Source organism: Ranitomeya imitator, chromosome 2 (genome assembly GCF_032444005.1).
Source record: "Ranitomeya imitator isolate aRanImi1 chromosome 2, aRanImi1.pri, whole genome shotgun sequence".
Classification (NCBI taxonomy): domain Eukaryota; kingdom Metazoa; phylum Chordata; class Amphibia; order Anura; family Dendrobatidae; genus Ranitomeya; species Ranitomeya imitator.
Window position 1 is genome coordinate 419,525,948 of NC_091283.1, and position 18,118 is coordinate 419,544,065.

Here is an 18,118-nt window from a genome sequence, read left to right on the forward strand (position 1 = left end):
TGTTGTGAAGAAAAAACCTAGACAAGATCTTGGATTCTGCCTGTACTGTGGTCTCTGGACATTTTCTCAAGTATTGTCCAACTCATCCTCAGGCAAGCAAACCATCCGGAGAATGTATGAGTTTAGGTGATGGCAGGGGAAGTCACCCAGACTCCCAGGTACCTTTTTCTTCCTCTGATAAAGTACTGATAAATGTTATCCATCAAGAACTAAATATTGTCAACATTGGGGTTCATTGGCTGTGGGTTTGCTGCTAAAGTTATTGATTCAGGACTGATTTTGAAGTTAGGATTAGAGACAGTTAGTTTAGAAACACCCATTAAAATGTTTGCCCTTGACAAGACACTATTAGCTCAGAATTTGTTCAAGAGGGCAACGGTGTATTTCACGCTCCCAGTGGAAGCACTCCACTCTGAAGGCATCTCCTGTTTTGCTTTGGATAATTTACCTGCTGCGTTAGTACTGGGGCTTCCATTGTTGTATATTCATAATCCTGTTATTGATCGTTGCCAGAAGGAGATTGTTAAATGGTGCCCCAATTATTACAAGAAATGTCTAAAATCTGTACAAATATGCTCTGCTAGCATGGAGGTTGTGCCAGGGTACCTGAAGGACTTCGGAGATGTGCTCTCAGAAAAAGAGGTGGAGAACTACCTCCCCATTGTCATTATGATTGTGCTAATAATCTTATCCCTAATGTCAGATTACCTAAAGCCCACCTTTTAAAATTTATCTGGGCCTGAACGGACAGCCGCAAAAGAATATGTTAACTAAAGTGTATGGAAGGGTCATATCTCATCCTCATAGATTGTAAGCTTGCGAGCAGGGCCGTCATTCCTCTTGGTATCTATTTTGAACTGTGATTTCTGTTATGCTGTAATGTCTATTGTCTGTACAAGTCCCCTCTATAATTTGTAAAGCGCTGCGGAATATGTTGGCGCTATATAAATATTATTATTATTATCTGTCCTCCCCTATTCCCTGTAGCTGCTGGATTTTTCTTTGTGAGAAAGAAAGATGGAGGACTCTATATGCCTCAATTTCCTGAGAACTAAACAAAATCACAGTTAAAAAATACCCACTACCACTCATCCCAACCTAAAGAAAATGATTCTGGGGCCAGGTGGTTTTCTAAAATTGATATTAGAGGAGCTTACAATTTGATACGCATCCGGAAGGGTGATGATTGGAAAACGGAGTCTATTTGAAACTCTTGTCATGCCATTTTGGTTATTCAATACACCTTTTTCAAAATATTATGAACATTTTCTCTGATTGCATTGGAAGATATGTTGGGATTTACCTGGATGATATTCTAATTTTTTCGACTGATTTGGATTCTCGCCAGGAACATGTCCATATTGTGTTACAAATGTTGAGAGAGAACTCTTTGTTTGCTAAATTAGAGAAATGTGTTTTTTCTATAAAAGAAATTTAATTCTTGGGGTTTATCTTGCCAGCAGAAGGGTTTAAGATGCACCTAGGGAAGGTGCAGGCCATAATTGATTGGATTCAACCTTGTGAGCTTAACCCCTTAGTGACAGGGCCAATTTTGTACTTCATGAGCAAGCCAATTTTTACAAGTCTGACCACTGTCATTTTATAAGGTTATAGCTCTGGAACGCTTCAATGTATTCCACTGATTGAGATTTTTTTTTTCATGACATATTGTACTTCATATTAGTGGTAAAATTTATTCGGTATGAATTGCATTTACTTATGAAAAAAAATGTAAAATTGTCAAAAAGTTTAAAAATTTTGCAATTTTCAAACTTTTAATTTTTGTGTCCTTAAATCAGATTGTCATATCGCACAAAATAGTTAATAAATAATATTTCCCACATGTCTACTTTATATCAGCACAAATTTGGAAACATAATTTTTTTGTTAGGACGTTATAAGAGTTAAACGGTGACCAGTGATTTCTCAGTTTTCAAAAGGAATTTACAAAACCATTTTTTCAGGGACCACCTCACATTTGAAAGTGAGTTTGAGGGGTCATTATGACAAAAAATACCCAAAAGTGACACCAATCTAAAAACTGCACCTCTCAAGGTACTCAAAACCACATTCAAGAATTTATTAAACCTTTAGATGCATCACAGCAATTTTTGAAATGTGAAAAAAAAATGAACATTTTACTTTTTTCACACAAAATTTACTTTAGACCCAAATTTTTTTTATTTTCACACGGGTACCAATAGCAAATGGACCACAAAATTTGTTGTGCAATTTCTCCTGAGTACACCGATACCCCATATGTGGGGGAAAGCCACTGTTTGGGAGCATGGCCGGGTTCAGAAGGGAGGGAGCACTGTTTGACTTTTTGAACCCAAAATTGGCTGGAATAAATGGGGGACGCCATATCGCGTTTGGAGACCGCCCGATTGTACCTAAACAGTAGAAACCCCCCAATTCTAACTCCAATCCTAACACAGCCCTACCTCTGACTCTAATCCCAACCCTAACCCTAACCACAACCCTAACCCAACTCCAACACCACCCTATCCCCAACCATAACCCCAACACAACCGTGACCCCAACAAAATTGTAACACCAACACAATCCTAAACCCAACAAAACCCTAACTCCAACTCCAACATCCGTAACCCCCACACCACAACCGTAACTCCAATGTCACGCCTCAGTAGCACCACCTAGAGTGGACCCTCTGGGTCGTGATACCAGAGCCCCCTGAGCAAGCTGACCTAGTGAAACCACCCCCTATACAGGGAGTGTCAGGGACAGGCCCGAAGGAGAACAATAGCATGAAAGATGGAACCATAGGGGCGGCTCGTAGGGTGCAGACGCTTCAGGGACTAAGTCCTGCTTTTCTCGTTCTGAGCATGCCCAGAGTAAGATCTCTCAGTGGAGATCGAGGGTCACATGTTCAGATACTGCAGCTAAAGCTATTGGTCCTTCAGGAAGGTCCTGTAGGTGCTCAGGCTCTGTGGCAGCCTCATTGGTCCTTCTAGGAAGGTCCTGTACGTGTTGCAACTATTTAAGGCTTGCATGGCCACACCATGCGCTAGTATCTTTCTATGTTATGTGCTTTGCGCCAGTGTGGTCATGTAAGTTTGTGTTCAGGGACCCGGCTGAAATAAGCCCCTAGAATGCTGGCACCTCTGGCGAGGAGTTTTGTGCGCATGCATGACCACTGACTGCTCTCAGTTGGGAAGTTAGCCTGTGCCTCTGTGAAGTCTAACAGGGCGCAGTGCTTTGATTTCACGGCTACTCTGTGAATTAACAGAAGTAGTTCATACCGCCATATAGTTCCGCCGTTTGCTAGCAGCAGGTTCTCCTGCACGGTGGACCCCGGGCTGCGAACGCATCAATTACAATAAAACATCTATATTTACTCGATGCGTTCCGCTAGCCCTAACAATATATTTTTAAAATTGTATTATTCTTATCTAATCAAGGGGGTGATAAAGGGGGGTTTGATTTACTATTTTTTTTATTTTGATCACTGTGATAGAGCCTATCACAGTGATCAAAATGAACCAATAGGAGAAATATCCTATTGTTGTTGGGTGCTGGCCAGCAGATCTCAGCGGGCGCACTGCGCATGAGCCAGCCATTTTCTTCTTGGAAGAAGACGCCGAAGGGATAGAGCTACAGGAATCGAGGGACACCACAGGTACCGGGGTGTCATGATCCCAATGGCAGGGGATCACTAAAGGACAAGCACAGATACAAACAAGCTCTAGGGCGATGGAACCTGAGCTGACCGCGACCCTGAACCTAACACACAAATAAAAGTAGCCGGGGAACGTGCCTACGATGATCCTAGACGTCTCGCTCCAGCCGAAGATCTAACTTCCCCTATTAGAAGAAACACAGACCTCTCTTGCCTCCAGAGAAATCCCCCACAGAAATAGCAGCCCCCCACATATAATGACGGTGAAATGAGAGGAAAACACATACGCAGTATGAAAACAGTTTCAGCAAAATGAGGCCCGCTAAAGCTAGATAGCAGAGGATACAAAAGTGAACTGCGCGGTCAGCGAAAAACCCTTCAAAAAACCATCCTGAAATTACTTGAACTCATGTGCCAACTCATGGTACATGAGGAGCAATTTCAGCCCACTAGAGCAACCAGCAGCAAGAATCACATATCTGCAGGCTGGACTAAAAACCAAATAAAGCAAAACACCAAAACAGGAAAATCCAAACTTAGCTTGACCAGAAGGTTCTAGGAGCAGGGAGCAGAGGTAACAAGACACACTGGATACATTGATAACCGGCGAGGAAATGCCAGCAAAGCCAGGTTAAATAGGAAACTCCCATATGCTGATGGAACAGGTGGAACCCAGAAACCCAGGAAAGACAAGTCACCCAGTACCATCAGCAACCACCAGAGGGAGCCCAAAAACAGAACTCACAACACCGGGGGGCTCAAGGGACCCCATTTCTCTCTCTGATGTGCTAGATCAAATCAGAGGAGAGAGAAATAAATGGGAAATCAGAATTTTTTTGTGGTCCCAATTGTGGTGAATAACAGTGATCACACACTGGGGATGGTAAACCTGACCGAATCATGTTCTCTGGGGTCTCGGCTACCCCGGTGGGGAGAGCGATAACCTAATTTCTCAACGCCATTAAAAAGCATTGCTGAGGAATAAGTACCCTTATCTGTCGCCGTTAATTGACTTATCAGCGGTCGTTAAGGGGTTAAGATTTTGCAACATTTTTTGAGATTCGCCAACTATAATAGGAAATTTATGAAGAGTTTTTCTCTGATTGCTAAACCTCTTACTGACCTTACATGTAAGGGGGCCAATGTCAATGATTGGTTGCTGCGTGCTATCATTGCTCTTGAAAAATTAGATGAGTATTTCAGGTCTTCTCCCATTCTAATCCAACCTGATCTCCAAGAACCATTTATTGCGGAAGTGGACTCTTCGGACATTAGTAGGGGCAGTTTTATTGTATGGGTCCAAAACTCTTACTGTAAAACTTCTCATTTGAAATTATGATATTGGGAATTGTGAGTTAGGTGCTGTTCAATTGGCCTTTGAAGAATGGATGTATTTTTTAGAGGGGGTTGTTCATCAAGTTACTGTGGTCACTGATCTCAAGAATCTAGCTTACATTCAATCAATCAGCTAAACGGCTAAATCCTAGACAGGCCATATGGTCCTTTTTTTTCGTTAGGTTTAATTTCTCTGTCACGTTCAGGCTGGGTTCTAAGAATGTGAAAGGTGACGGACACATTATCTTGTAGTGTCTATTCATTCAGTTTCTCCTCCAGAACCTCCATCATCCATTATTCCTCAGGGCATTGTGGTTTATATGGTAACCTCGGAGTTGGAAGAGGAGATCTGTAAAGTCCAGTCATTGGCTCCTTCTGCTACTCCAGGGTCTAAATTATTTGTGGCTGCGCACCTAAGATTGGGTCTGTTACAGGAGTTTCATGATTCTTTTTTGAGTGGCAATCCTGAGGTTACTGGTACATGGAAAGCCACTGCTAAGCTTTTTTGGTGGCCATCCATGCAGAATTTTAAAGATTTTGTATATGGTTATGAAGTCTCTGCACCCTTTAAAGTCAGTCATTGCTGGCCGGCCGGGTATTGGCTCCATTGCTAATTCTAGACAGACCATGGACTCGTGTGTCCGTGGATTTCATCACAGATTTGCCTCTGTATGGTGGGAAACTGCTATTTGTGTAGTGGTTGATTGATTGATTCAGCAAATAAGCTTATTTTGTTCCTTTGCCAGGATTATCTAATGTAGAAACACTCTCCCGGTTGTATATTTATCACATTGAAAGGTTACAAATGCAATTTGTCTATACATTCTTGAGAGCCATTAGTGGTAAACTTGGGATTGACTTGTCATTTTTATCTGCTTACCACCCTGAAACCAATGGTCAGACTGAGAGGACAAATTAATCTTTGGAACAAGTTTTAAGTTGCTTTGTGGCAGCTCGGCAGGAGGACTAGTCTTCATTTTTACCTCTCGCTGAGTTTGCCTTTAACAATCGAGTAAATCAGTCTACTGTAACCTCACCATTTTTCTGTAATTATGGTTTTCATCCCCATTTTGATGAATTTACTAGGATTAGTTATGATTGTTCTGAGGTGGAGGTCATTGTGCAGAGAATTGGGGATGTCTGGAGAGAGGTTCAAAACAATATTGGGACTGCTCAGATTTGCCAAAAACTTAAGGCTGATAGAAGGAGCTCTGTGGGTACTTTTTAAAATTGGGGATAAAGTTTGGTTTTCATATAGAAATATTAAACTTAAAGTGCTGTCTGCAAAGTTGGGTCCAATGCTTTATTGGACTATAGATTCCAGAAGTGGTCAATCTGGTGGCATTAAGATTGTAGTTTCCTCCATCCCTCCGCATCTTTAACATATTCGATAAATCCCTTTTTATGTTTGTTTGTAGTTTGACCCTTTGGCAGTATCTCCCTCATCACCACCTCCTCCGGTTTCTGCCGATGGTTGCTTGGAGTATGAGGTTTAGTTGACTGTGGATTCTTGTAGAATCCAAAATTCCCTCCAATACCTCATTGACTGGAGGAGATACAGAACAGAGGAGAGATCCTGGGTCCCAGCTCAAGATATGAAGATCGAGCGATTAGTCGGGGTCTTCAATCTAAAATTTCCTGGGAAACCTGGGGTCCGGTGACCCCCATGGAAGAGGTGGTACTGTCACGATTTTACCCCTTGGTGTGTCTGGGATGCAGTTACTGATAGCACAGCCATCCAAACTGATGCAGGGGCTTGCTGAGCTGTTGATGTTTTGATTGACAGCTCAGCTGTCTGTCGAATCTGAGACTGGGAGGTACTGCCTGTCTCAAGGTATTGATTATCCCAGGTGATTGCTCTGCTACTTAGCTGGGATGTTAGTCCCAGACCTCTGCCACACGTACATTTATCTCTGTGTGGTTTGTCTTTCTGTGCCTTGTGTTCTGCTGGTTGCTATTTCGTTGCTTGATATAAAACCTCATTCTGACCATCCATCTGCTTAATCCCTGTGTTCTGATCTGTATTCTCCTGGTATCTTGACCTTGGATCATTACCTATCTACGCCTGTGTCTCTTCCTTTAGTTTATGACGTACACTCTTGGCTTTTGATCTGGGACTCAATGACTATCCCAACGCCAGGTTTGTCTATGAGAAGTTACTCAGCATGACAATTATCTGACCTGTCGGAGGGGAAGGGATGTGTTAGGGGTCCTGTTATGTCTGACCCATTCCTTTACTTTGAGGATTTATTGCTAGAGGATACGGGGGCACCATCGGTTCACCTTATTTCACCAAAATACTTTGTCCCAGTCCTTCCTACTTGACAATCACTATGCTCTCATTAAACTTTTCTTCCTCCAAGGGAGCATGAAATGTACCTGCTGAGAAAGGCATCCAAGCATTCTGTGTGTGGAACGATCCATTCTGGTCCAAGAAGTTTTCTGGATTAAAATCATAAGGAGTCTTCCAGCAGACTGGATCTGTTAATACCGAGGCAAGAATAGGGAGTACTGTGGTTCCCTGTTGGAATTAACAAAAGGCTAGTCATATTGGGGTACATAATTACTATTTATAAATGGAAGAAATAAGAGATTTGCCCAGGTTAAAAAAATGCAATAAAAGTCACTGAAGCGGTGATGCAGTAGGAGAAATTACCTAAGGATAAGATAGCTTGTGGTCACAGTAAACTTTTACATAGTGGAACCCCCATTTAGCTAAAAGGGTTACTACCATCTGGGACATTTATTGCATATCAATAAGATATGCTAGATATGTCCCATAAATGTGAAGCTGGGACCCGAATCTATTTTGAGACCATGGCACATGCTGATGGTTATAGAGAGGTGGCTGCACATGGACAGCTTTCTTCATTCATTTTTATGGAAGCACTTTCCATTCATGCAGTTTAAGTGAAATAATAATGGCAGGTGAATCCCCTTCCTCCCCTCTTCATGTTTTTCTATGTACTACATCATTATACTGAGTGGACTGAGTGGGGGAGAAACAGGAAAGCTCAGGGAAGCAGGGGACCTGAAGCTAGTGTGAAGCACAATAGACAATCAGGCAAAGAGCAGGGGGAGAGGCTACCTGATTTTGGATGAGTAGCTCAGGACTTCTGGGTCAGGCAACCTCCAGGATCACGAAGGGGAGGAACGGAGTGAGCGAAGACTAGCCTGTGGGAGTACGTGTGCACCGCTGGAGCAGGAAGGTTTAGTGCGCACGCGCTGCCGCTGAGAAACAGGCTCCAGCGAGGAGGCAAGATAAGAGGAGGCCAAGCGGCATGCGGACACCCTGGGAGTGCGCAGAGCTGGACACGCACGCCGGGAGCCGGAAAAAGACCCAGCAGAAGCGGCAACAGCGGCGCGCCGGGGCAGGTAAGTATGTAAAGAGCCAGAGGGAGATGCGGGAGGCGTGACACTGTGCTCCTTGAAAATTATCCGATCCCAAAAGGACACGTATTGTAATGGATGGGATGATCCAATATAAACCTATATATAGATACTAGATGGTGGCCCGATTCTAACGCATCGGGTATTCTAGAATATGTATTTAGTTTATTTATGAAGATTTCAGAATGATGCAATAAATACACAGGATTTTGCCAGCCGGGCGCAACCAATTAGCGAAGTGTGGTTCAAATCCCGCGCAAATTCGCGGCCGGACTGCATCTGTCGCTGACTGTTCACGACCGGCCGGGCGTGACCAATTAGTGAAGCCAGGGCCAGCTCCAAGTTTTTGAGGGCCCCGGGCGAAAGAGTCTCACAGCCCGCGTAGCATATAACACAGCCCACGTAGTATATAGCACAGCCACGTAGTATATAGCACAGCCCACGCAGTATATAACACAGCCCATGCAGTATATAACACAGCCAACGCAGTATATAACACAGGCCACATAGTATATAACAGAGCCACGTAGTATATAGCACAGCCTAAGTAGTATATAGCACATCCCACATAGTATATAGCACAGCCCACATAGTATATAGCACAGCCCATGCAGTATATTGCACAGCATATGTAGTATATAGCACAGCCCATGCAGTATATAGCACAGCCCACGCAGTATTTTGCACAGGCCACATAGTATATAACAGAGTCACGTAGTATATTGCACAGACCATGTAGTATCTTGCACAGCCCATGTAGTATCTTGCACAGCCCATGTAGTATCTTGCACAACAAAACAGAAGTATAGAAAGGGACGGCACCAGAAGAGTACGACTTCTTATGGACTTGGACTCTTTAGAAGGAACCAATATGCAGGTGTCACGAAAAAGCTGGGCATACGGTGCTCTGCACTAAAAGCATGTAGCCAAATAATCAAACAGAGAAAGGGAAAATAGTGCGGCACTCACCCTTTTTTGCTGTAAGATTCGTGTACTTTATTGGAAGTTAAAATAGTAACATGTAGTACATCCGTTAGGACATCAGGTCAAACAGGACGGTGCGGGAGTGGATGAAAGACGACGGCCGTTTCGCACAGTGAGTGCTTCAACGGGTCCAGGTGATTGAATGATTACCCTACGTCATTTCCTTTTTAAGGATTTCTGATGTGCATGCATATACAAACATACAAAAAAGTGAATACAAAATGAAAAAATGTGAATTAATAACAAGTAATCATTTCTCATATGCAGACTGTAACTTAAAGAAACATTATTTCAGACCCTTTTTTCTTTTTTCTCATGTACCTAAGTTTTTAACCCTTTGTTCATTTCTGCTTATAAAAATACCGCCATGTCTAACCGATCGTTTAAGCCAATTGGACCTTGTGCGTTAGAATCAAGTATCCATCTGGCTTCTTTTTGTAATAATAAATTATTCTGATCTCCTCCTTGCGGAGGGTATTTGACGATTTCTAGACCAGCAAAATTAAGCAAATCAGGATTGGCGTTATGTTTCTCTTTCATGTGCTAGATTAACCTTAGACAGCCTTTGCCTGTTATTATCGAGTTGTAGTGTTCTTTAAATCTCGTTATCATAGGTCTTATTATTATTCCGATATAAAAATATCGGCAGGGACAAAATAAAACATAAACTACAAATTTACTCTTACAAAAGATATAATCCTGAACTCTATGTGTGATGGATCCTATTTTAATAGGGTTATGTGTAATATGAAGATGACAAAATCTGCAATTACCGCACCTTGTAGTTGCCTACTAAAGGGTTACTAGTCAACCAACTACCTCTGGGTATTGAAATTCTATTATGCACTAGCATGTCTGACAGATTACGGGTACGTTTGTAAGCAAATTTAGGGGCATTAGTGTGTATACTTGCAAGATCTTTATCAGTTTGTAACACATGCCAATTTTTTCGTATCGATGAATGTATAACGCTATCCATACTACTATGTTTAAAACAGAAAGAAAATCTCTCTATTGCGTTATTTTCCTGAATAGAAGGTTCTTTTTTTCTTCTTTTCAGGAAGTCTCTCTGTGAGAACTTACTAATGTGATTTTCCGCTTCTTTTAATACTTGTAGGGGGTAGCTTCTATTAACAAAACGAGATTTTAATTTGCTTATTTGTTCTTCAAAAATTTTATTATTATTATTTATTTTACGCAGTCTCACCATTTGGCTATAGGGCAGTCCTCTCTTGGTATGCGCAGGATGCGCACTGTTGAAATGCAACAGGTTATTGGTTGCGTTTTGTTTTTTGAAAACTTTTGTTACTATTTTGCCTTCAATAATTTCTATCTTCACATCCAGGTACTCTAGACTATTAGCTCCATAACAAGATGTAAATGACATATTGTCAGTGTTAGAGATACTTAAATATTCTACAAACTCATCAAATTCAGTTTTACTTCCATCCCAAATCATCATAATATCATCCACGAATCTGGTATACAGACGAATATGTTTCAGAAAAGGGTTATTGATGTTATTGATGTATGTGTTAGGAGTCGAGTTTCCTCTGCTGCACAGGGGGAATCTCGATCCATGTCTGCTGCAGTCTCCCATTCTGCTTCGGCCGCAGTGGGCTCTGCTCAGCGGAGGTGTCGATCCCAGCGTCTCGCTGGGACTGATTCTGTGCAGGGGGTTACTGCTGCCTTTTCTGGCTCTCCTGTTGTACCCTGCACTGATCTGCGGCAAGCGGGCTTCTCTGGGACTAAGTCCTTATTTGCACACACTGAGCATGCCCAGGGCAAGATCTCCCGTTGGAGATCGAGGGTCACATGCTCAGGTACTGCAGCACATCCCATTGGTCCTCCTGGCATGTCCTGAAAGGGCAAAACTTCTGTAGCAGCTTCCTGTGCTGCAACTATATAAACTGCGCATGACCGCACGGCCATGCGCTAGTATTGTCTTGATATAATGTGTGTGTGTAGATGGATGTATGTCGATGGATGAAAGCTCCTAAGTATCCCTCCCTAGAGTTGTTGACTGCTCGCGGATGATGGTAGCTATCTAGCGCCCGACTAGCCATCTGCACGTAACACACATCACAGCATCCTGTTGCTGTGTCCGCCTGTACGGCGCCATGCGCTTCCTCTGCGCTTTCCTTACCCAAGGAACAACTGAGTGTTTTTGGTTTTACCATTCTCTTTTGTGTCTTCAGGTTTCTTGGTGGTGTGTGAACATGTTCTTACAGACTTGTTCACTGTGCAAGTAGCCCATGTGTTCCTGTTTCCATGATTGTTCTCTTGTGTCTACAAGACTGGGGAGTTCCACCACTCCTCTTGGGCTAGCTGCACAAAAGCTGTTCTGCCCTGTATGCACACATGGATTTTTCCTCTCTGAACCCTGTTCACACAGGTAATATACAGATGATCAGGTTTTTAAATACATCAGATAGGGATTGCATACATTAGTTAGGACTGCTCTGATATGGGTATACCGTGAAGATTGGTAGAGCAGCTTAGTATACATTTTTTGCAAAAAACTTATCAACCAAATACCCTGTTATTTACATCTTTTACTAGCACTTGCGGATTACTGCAAACATTTTTTCAAACTGAGTGTTTTTGGTTTTACCATTCTCTTTTGTGTCTTCAGGTTTCTTGGTGGTGTGTGAACATGTTCTTACAGACTTGTTCACTGTGCAAGTAGCCCATGTGTTCCTGTTTCCATGATTGTTCTCTTGTGTCTACAAGACTGGGGAGTTCCACCACTCCTCTTGGGCTAGCTGCACAAAAGCTGTTCTGCCCTGTATGCACACATGGATTTTTCCTCTCTGAACCCTGTTCACACAGGTAATATACAGATGATCAGGTTTTTAAATACATCAGATAGGGATTGCATACATTAGTTAGGACTGCTCTGATATGGGTATACCGTGAAGATTGGTAGAGCAGCTTAGTATACATTTTTTGCAAAAAACGTATCAACCAAATACCCTGTTATTTACATCTTTTACTAGCACTTGCGGATTACTGCAAACATTTTTTCAAACTGAGTGTTTTTGGTTTTACCATTCTCTTTTGTGTCTTCAGCTTTCCTTACCCAAGCCTGAGTGGTTAGTGGCGTCCGTCAGTGCGGCACCGCACGCACTCTCGTGCCTATAGATTCTATTTTTTAAGTTTCCTTACACACCCAGTTGCGGTATTGTGCCAGCAAGTGTCTAATCGGACTTCAATCCTGTGTAGGGGTTGAGTTCGCTGACTTCTTGCTCACGCTCTATGTGCGGTACTGCGCTCCTGTGACGCAACAGGATCGCTTCCTTCACGCAGGGTGAAGTTAACCCATGTGTGTATTCTTAGTACCGCCATATAGTCCGTCTTACTAGCAGCAGGGTCTTTTACCTGCACGGTGGACCTCGGACTGCGAACGCACCTAGTTTCATATCATCTATACTTGGTGCGTTCCGCCGGTCCTTAACATAATACTAGCGCCAAGGTCTGGCTAGTAATGACGGACGATCAGCGTTTACAGTGGTACATCCAGCAGCTGGAGGGAAGGTTGGCGGCTCTTGAGCGTTCAACCTCAGCTGTGGATGTTACTGCTGTCGCTGTTCAGGCTGCAAGTGTGGCTGCAGCTACCTTGTCCACTGCCGCCCCTGTACCGACGCTATCTCGCCTCCCGCTACCAGAGAAATTTTCTGGTGACAGTAAGTCCTGTAGGGGTTTCGTGAGTCAGTGCTCAATACATCTCGAGCTTCTGGCCTCTCGTTTCCCTCCAGAGCGGGCTAAGGTGGGCTTTATCGTATCTTTACTGTCGGACAGGGCGTTGCAGTGGGCTACGCCGCTGTTGGAGCGTGGCGATCATGTGGTGCAGAGTGCTCCGTTATTCCTGAGCACCCTCAAACAGGTCTTTTTAGGACCTCGTGTCACCCATGATACGGCGCTCCAACTGTTGGCATTGACTCAGGGCTCGTCCTTGGTCAGCCATTTTGCCGTCCGCTTCCGCACTCTAGCATCTGAGCTGGAGTGGTCGGATAAACCTCTTATTCCTATATTTTGGAGGGGGCTGGCTGACCACGTTAAGGACGCCCTGGCCACTAGGGAGATTCCCGCCACACTGGAAGAATTAATAACAGTGTCTACTCGTATTGACCTCCGTTTTCACGAGCAGAGGTTAGAGCGAGCCCAGTGTAGGCAGAGGTTTCGGCTGGCTCCCACCTTCGCCAAACCTTTGGAATCTCCAGTCCAGGCTCCTGAGTCCCATGAACCTAAGGTAGTGTCTCGAGCGGGATCTAAGTCCCGGACCGGTCGTGCACTCCAGGTTTGCCATGTTTGCCAACAGTCAGGACATCTTGCCACCAGATGTCACCAGCGGTCGAGGAAACGTCAGCGTCTAGTGGTAGTAGGTGGAGGTGCACTAGACACGACGACGTTTGCCTCCAAATTGTCCTTTAAGGGGACAATAACTTTTGGCTCATCCTCCCACTCGGTAGAGCTCTGCGTGGATTCTGGGGCGGAAGGCAATTTTATGTCTTCTGCCTTCACCCAACGTCATGCAATACCCCTGGTTATGCTACCTCAACCAGTAACGGTACGAGTCGTGAATGGGTCGACACTCCCCACACAGATAACACATCAGACCATCCCTTTTACTCTGTCCATGTCACCATCCCATCAGGAGATTATATCTCTGCTCATCATTCCCGAGGGGATTGATGAGGTCCTGTTGGGGATACCTTGGTTACGGTTCCACTCACCTCACATCGAGTGGTCCTCAGGCAGAATTCTGGGATGGGGTGAATCATGTGGGGGTAGGTGTCACCGAGAGTGCGTTCAGGTTGCTACTACTGAGGTACCCGCAGATCTTTCCTCTCTCCCCAAGCAATACTGGTCTTATGCAGACGTGTTCTCCAAAAAGGCGGCGGAGACCCTTCCGCCCCATTGCCCTTATGACTGTCCTATCGATCTCTTGCCTGGTGCAGAGCCTCCCCGGGGTCGAGTTTATCCATTATCTCTCCCGGAGATGGAGGCCATGTCTCAGTACATTCAAGAGAATCTCTCAAGAGGGTTCATCAGGAAGTCAGTGTCACTTGCTGGGGCAGGGTTCTTCTTCGTGCAGAAGAAGAATGGGGAACTACGTCCATGCATAGACTACAGGGGTCTTAACGCTATCACGGTTAAGAACAAGTATCCTTTGCCCTTGATATCCGCGTTCTTCGATAGGCTTCGTGGAGCTAGAGTGTTTACTAAATTAGATCTGCGGGGTGCTTACAACCTGATTCGCATCCGTGAGGGGGACGAATGGAAAACGGCGTTTAACACCAGAGATGGGCACTATGAGTATCTGGTGATGCCCTTCGGGCTCTGTAATGCCCCAGCCGTTTTCCAAGACTTTGTCAACGACATCTTCCGGGATATGCTTTCCACCTCGGTTGTAGTCTATCTGGATGATATTCTCATTTTTCTCCAGATATTGACTCCCACCGGAGAGATGTTGGCAGAGTCTTCGACCTCTTACGGGCAAATTCTCTCTATGCAAAGTTGGAGAAGTGTATGTTTGAGCAGGAGTCTTTACCATTCCTGGGCTATATCATCTCCGCCCAGGGATTGGCTATGGATCCTGCCAAACTACAGGCTGTGATGAACTGGCAAGAGCCCCATTCTCTTAAGGCGGTGCAGCGCTTTATGGGGTTCATTAATTATTACCGCCAGTTCATTCCCCACTTCTCAACTCTGGTAGCTCCCTTGGTGGCCCTCACCAAGAAGGGAGCGAATCCCAAATTGTGGTCGGAAGAGGTCTCCAAGGCCTTCACTTCTGTTAAGTCTCATTTTGCTAGCGCTCCCATCTTACATCGCCCCGATGTGGATAAGCCATTCCTAATGGAGGTGGATGCCTCATCCGTTGGTGCTGGAGCAGTCCTCTATCAAAAGGACGCTCAAGGTCGGAAGCATCCATGCTTCTTCTTCTCTAAGACCTTCACATCAGCGGAGAGAAATTACTCCATCGGGGATAGGGAGTTGCTAGCAATGAAGTTGGCCTTTTCAGAGTGGAGACATCTTCTGGAAGGTGCACGGTTTCCCTTCCAGGTTTTCACGGACCACAAAAATTTGGTGTATTTACACACAGCCCAGCGGCTGAATTCTCGTCAGGCCAGATGGTCCTTATTTTTCTCCCGGTTCCATTTTACTCTGCATTATCTCGCCGGGGAGAAGAATATTCGTGCTGACGCTCTCTCTCGCTCCCTTATGTCAACTGAGGAGGAGGAAGAGGATCCTCGGCTTATTGTCCCTTCTGAGAGCCTGAGAACCGTCGCGCCGGTTTCGCTAGAGTCTGTGCCTCCGGGCAAGACTTTTGTGCCCATTAATTTGCGACCGGAGATTCTCTCTTGGGCTCATTCGTCCAGGGTGGGTGGACACTTTGGGACAAAAAGGACATCTGGGCTACTGGCGAGGACGTACTGGTGGCCGCATATGGTCCGGGATGTCAGGGATTATATTCTGGCGTGTGTCTCCTGCGCCAAAAATAAATCTCCGCGTCAAAGGCCAGCTGGGTTGCTCTATCCCTTGCCGGTGGCAGATAGGCCCTGGGAGATGGTCGGGATGGACTTTGTCGTGGGCTTACCCAAGTCTCGCGGCTGTACCATCATTTGGGTCATCACCGATCATTTCTCAAAAATGGTGCATTTGGTGCCGCTACCACGGTTACCTTCTGCACGGGTCTTGGCAGCGTTGTTCATTAAACACATCTTCCGCCTACATGGTATGCCTGACAAAATTGTCAGTGACCGGGGTCCCCAGTTTGCGTCTCGGTTCTGGAGAGAGCTTTGTCGTCTTCTCAGTATTGAGTTGAATCTCTCTTCCGCTTATCATCCCGAGACGAATGGGTTGGTAGAGAGGGCCAACCAGACCTTGGTCACATACCTGCGACATTTTGTTTCAGCCAGGCAGGATGACTGGGCATCCTTGCTATCATGGGCAGAGTTTGCGCTGAACAACGCCATAGCTGACTCCACTGGACAAACCCCATTCCTCCTCAACTATGGTCAGCATCCACGGGTACCTGTGCCTATGCCCGTGTCTTCCGCAGACTCCAGGGTGGCAGACTGGGCTGTGGAGGCACGGGATATTTGGGACCGCACTCAGGATGCCATTCAGGCCTCTAAGGAGAGAATGAGGTCCTCCGCCGATGCTCATCGGCGCCCCGCTCCGACCTTTGCTCCTGGCGACTTGGTGTGGCTCTCCGCCCGTAACATCAGGCTGCGAGTTGAGTCCACTAAATTTGCTCCTCGCTACTTGGGTCCCTTCAAGGTCCTCGAACAGGTTAATCCTGTGGTCTACCGTCTGGCCCTTCCTCCACGCCTTGGTATTACCGACATCTTTCATGTGTCCCTCCTTAAGCCCGTATACATGTCCCGGTTTTCTGAGTCATCTGCCGAGACATTGGGTTCGTCTACGGACGATTTTGAGGTGAACACTATCTTGGGGTGCAAGGTGGTACGTGGCAAAAAAATTTTTTGGGTGGACTGGAAGGGTTACGGTCCTGAGCATAGGTCCTGGGAGCCTGCTGTGCACATTCGGGCTTCGCAGCTTATTGCTGTCTTCGAGCGTAGCGAGGCCCAAGGGGGGGGGGCCCTAGGAGGGGGGGTAATGTTAGGAGTCGAGTTTCCTCTGCTGCACAGGGGGAATCTCGATCCGTGTCTGCTGCGGTCTCCCATTCTGCTTCGGCCGCAGTGGGCTCTGCTCAGCGGAGGCGTCGCTCCCAGCGTCTCGCTGGGACTGATTCTGTGCAAGGGGTTACTGCTGCCTTTTCTGGCTCTCCTGTTGTACCCTGCACTGATCTGCGGCGAGCGGGCTTCTCTGGGACTAAGTCCTTATTTGCACACACTGAGCATGCCCAGGGCAAGATCTTCCGTTGGAGATCGAGGGTCACATGCTCAGGTACTGCAGCACATCCCATTGGTCCTCCTGGCAGGTCCTGAAAGGGCAAAACTTCTGTAGCAGCTTCCTGTGCTGCAACTATATAAACTGCGCATGACCGCACGGCCATGCGCTAGTATTGTCTTGATATAATGTGTGTGTGTAGATGGATGTATGTCAATGGATGAAAGCTCCTAAGTATCCCTCCCTAGAGTTGTTGACTGCTCGCGGATGATGGTAGCTATCTAGCGCCCGACTAGCCATCTGCACGTAACACACATCACAGCGTCCTGTTGCTGTGTCCGCCAGTATGGCGCCGTGCGCTTCCTCTGCGCTTTCTTTACCCAAGCCTGGGTGGTTAGTGGCGTCCGTCAGTGCGGCACCGCACGCACTCTCGTGCCTATAGATTCTATTTTTTAAGTTTCCTTACACACCCAGTTGCGGTGTTGTGCCAGCAAGTGTCTAATCGGACTTCAATCCTGTGTAGGGGTTGAGTTCGCTGACTTCTTGCTCACGCTCTATGTGCGGTACTGCGCTCCTGTGACGCAACAGGATCGCTTCCTTCACGCAGGGTGAAGTTAACCCATGTGTGTATTCTTAGTACTGCCATATAGCCCGTCTTACTAGCAGCAGGGTCTTTTACCTGCACGGTGGACCTCGGACTGCGAACGCACCTAGTTTCATATCATCTATACTTGGTGCGTTCCGCCGGTCCTTAACAGTATGTATCTTCAAAAACTGCCAAAGAAAGATTAGCATAAGTACAAGAGGTGGGCGTACCCATAGCAGTCCCCATTAATTGTTTATACCATTTGTCCATAAATTTGAAAGAATTATGAGAAAGAATGAAATCTAGACTTTCTAAAATAAAAG

The 18,118-nt window shown here is 45.5% G+C and overlaps 1 protein-coding gene across 1 annotated transcript in view; it reads right to left on the bottom strand.

The window, feature by feature from the left end:
* Nucleotides 1-18,118, bottom strand: part of LOC138664259 (cytochrome P450 2G1-like) — a 357,037-nt gene that overhangs the window by 22,567 nt on the left and 316,352 nt on the right. Inside the window, exon 8 of the mRNA XM_069750800.1 lies at nt 7,355-7,496. Coding sequence (XP_069606901.1) covers nt 7,355-7,496 — 142 coding nt within the window. The remainder of the gene's footprint in view (nt 1-7,354; nt 7,497-18,118) is intronic.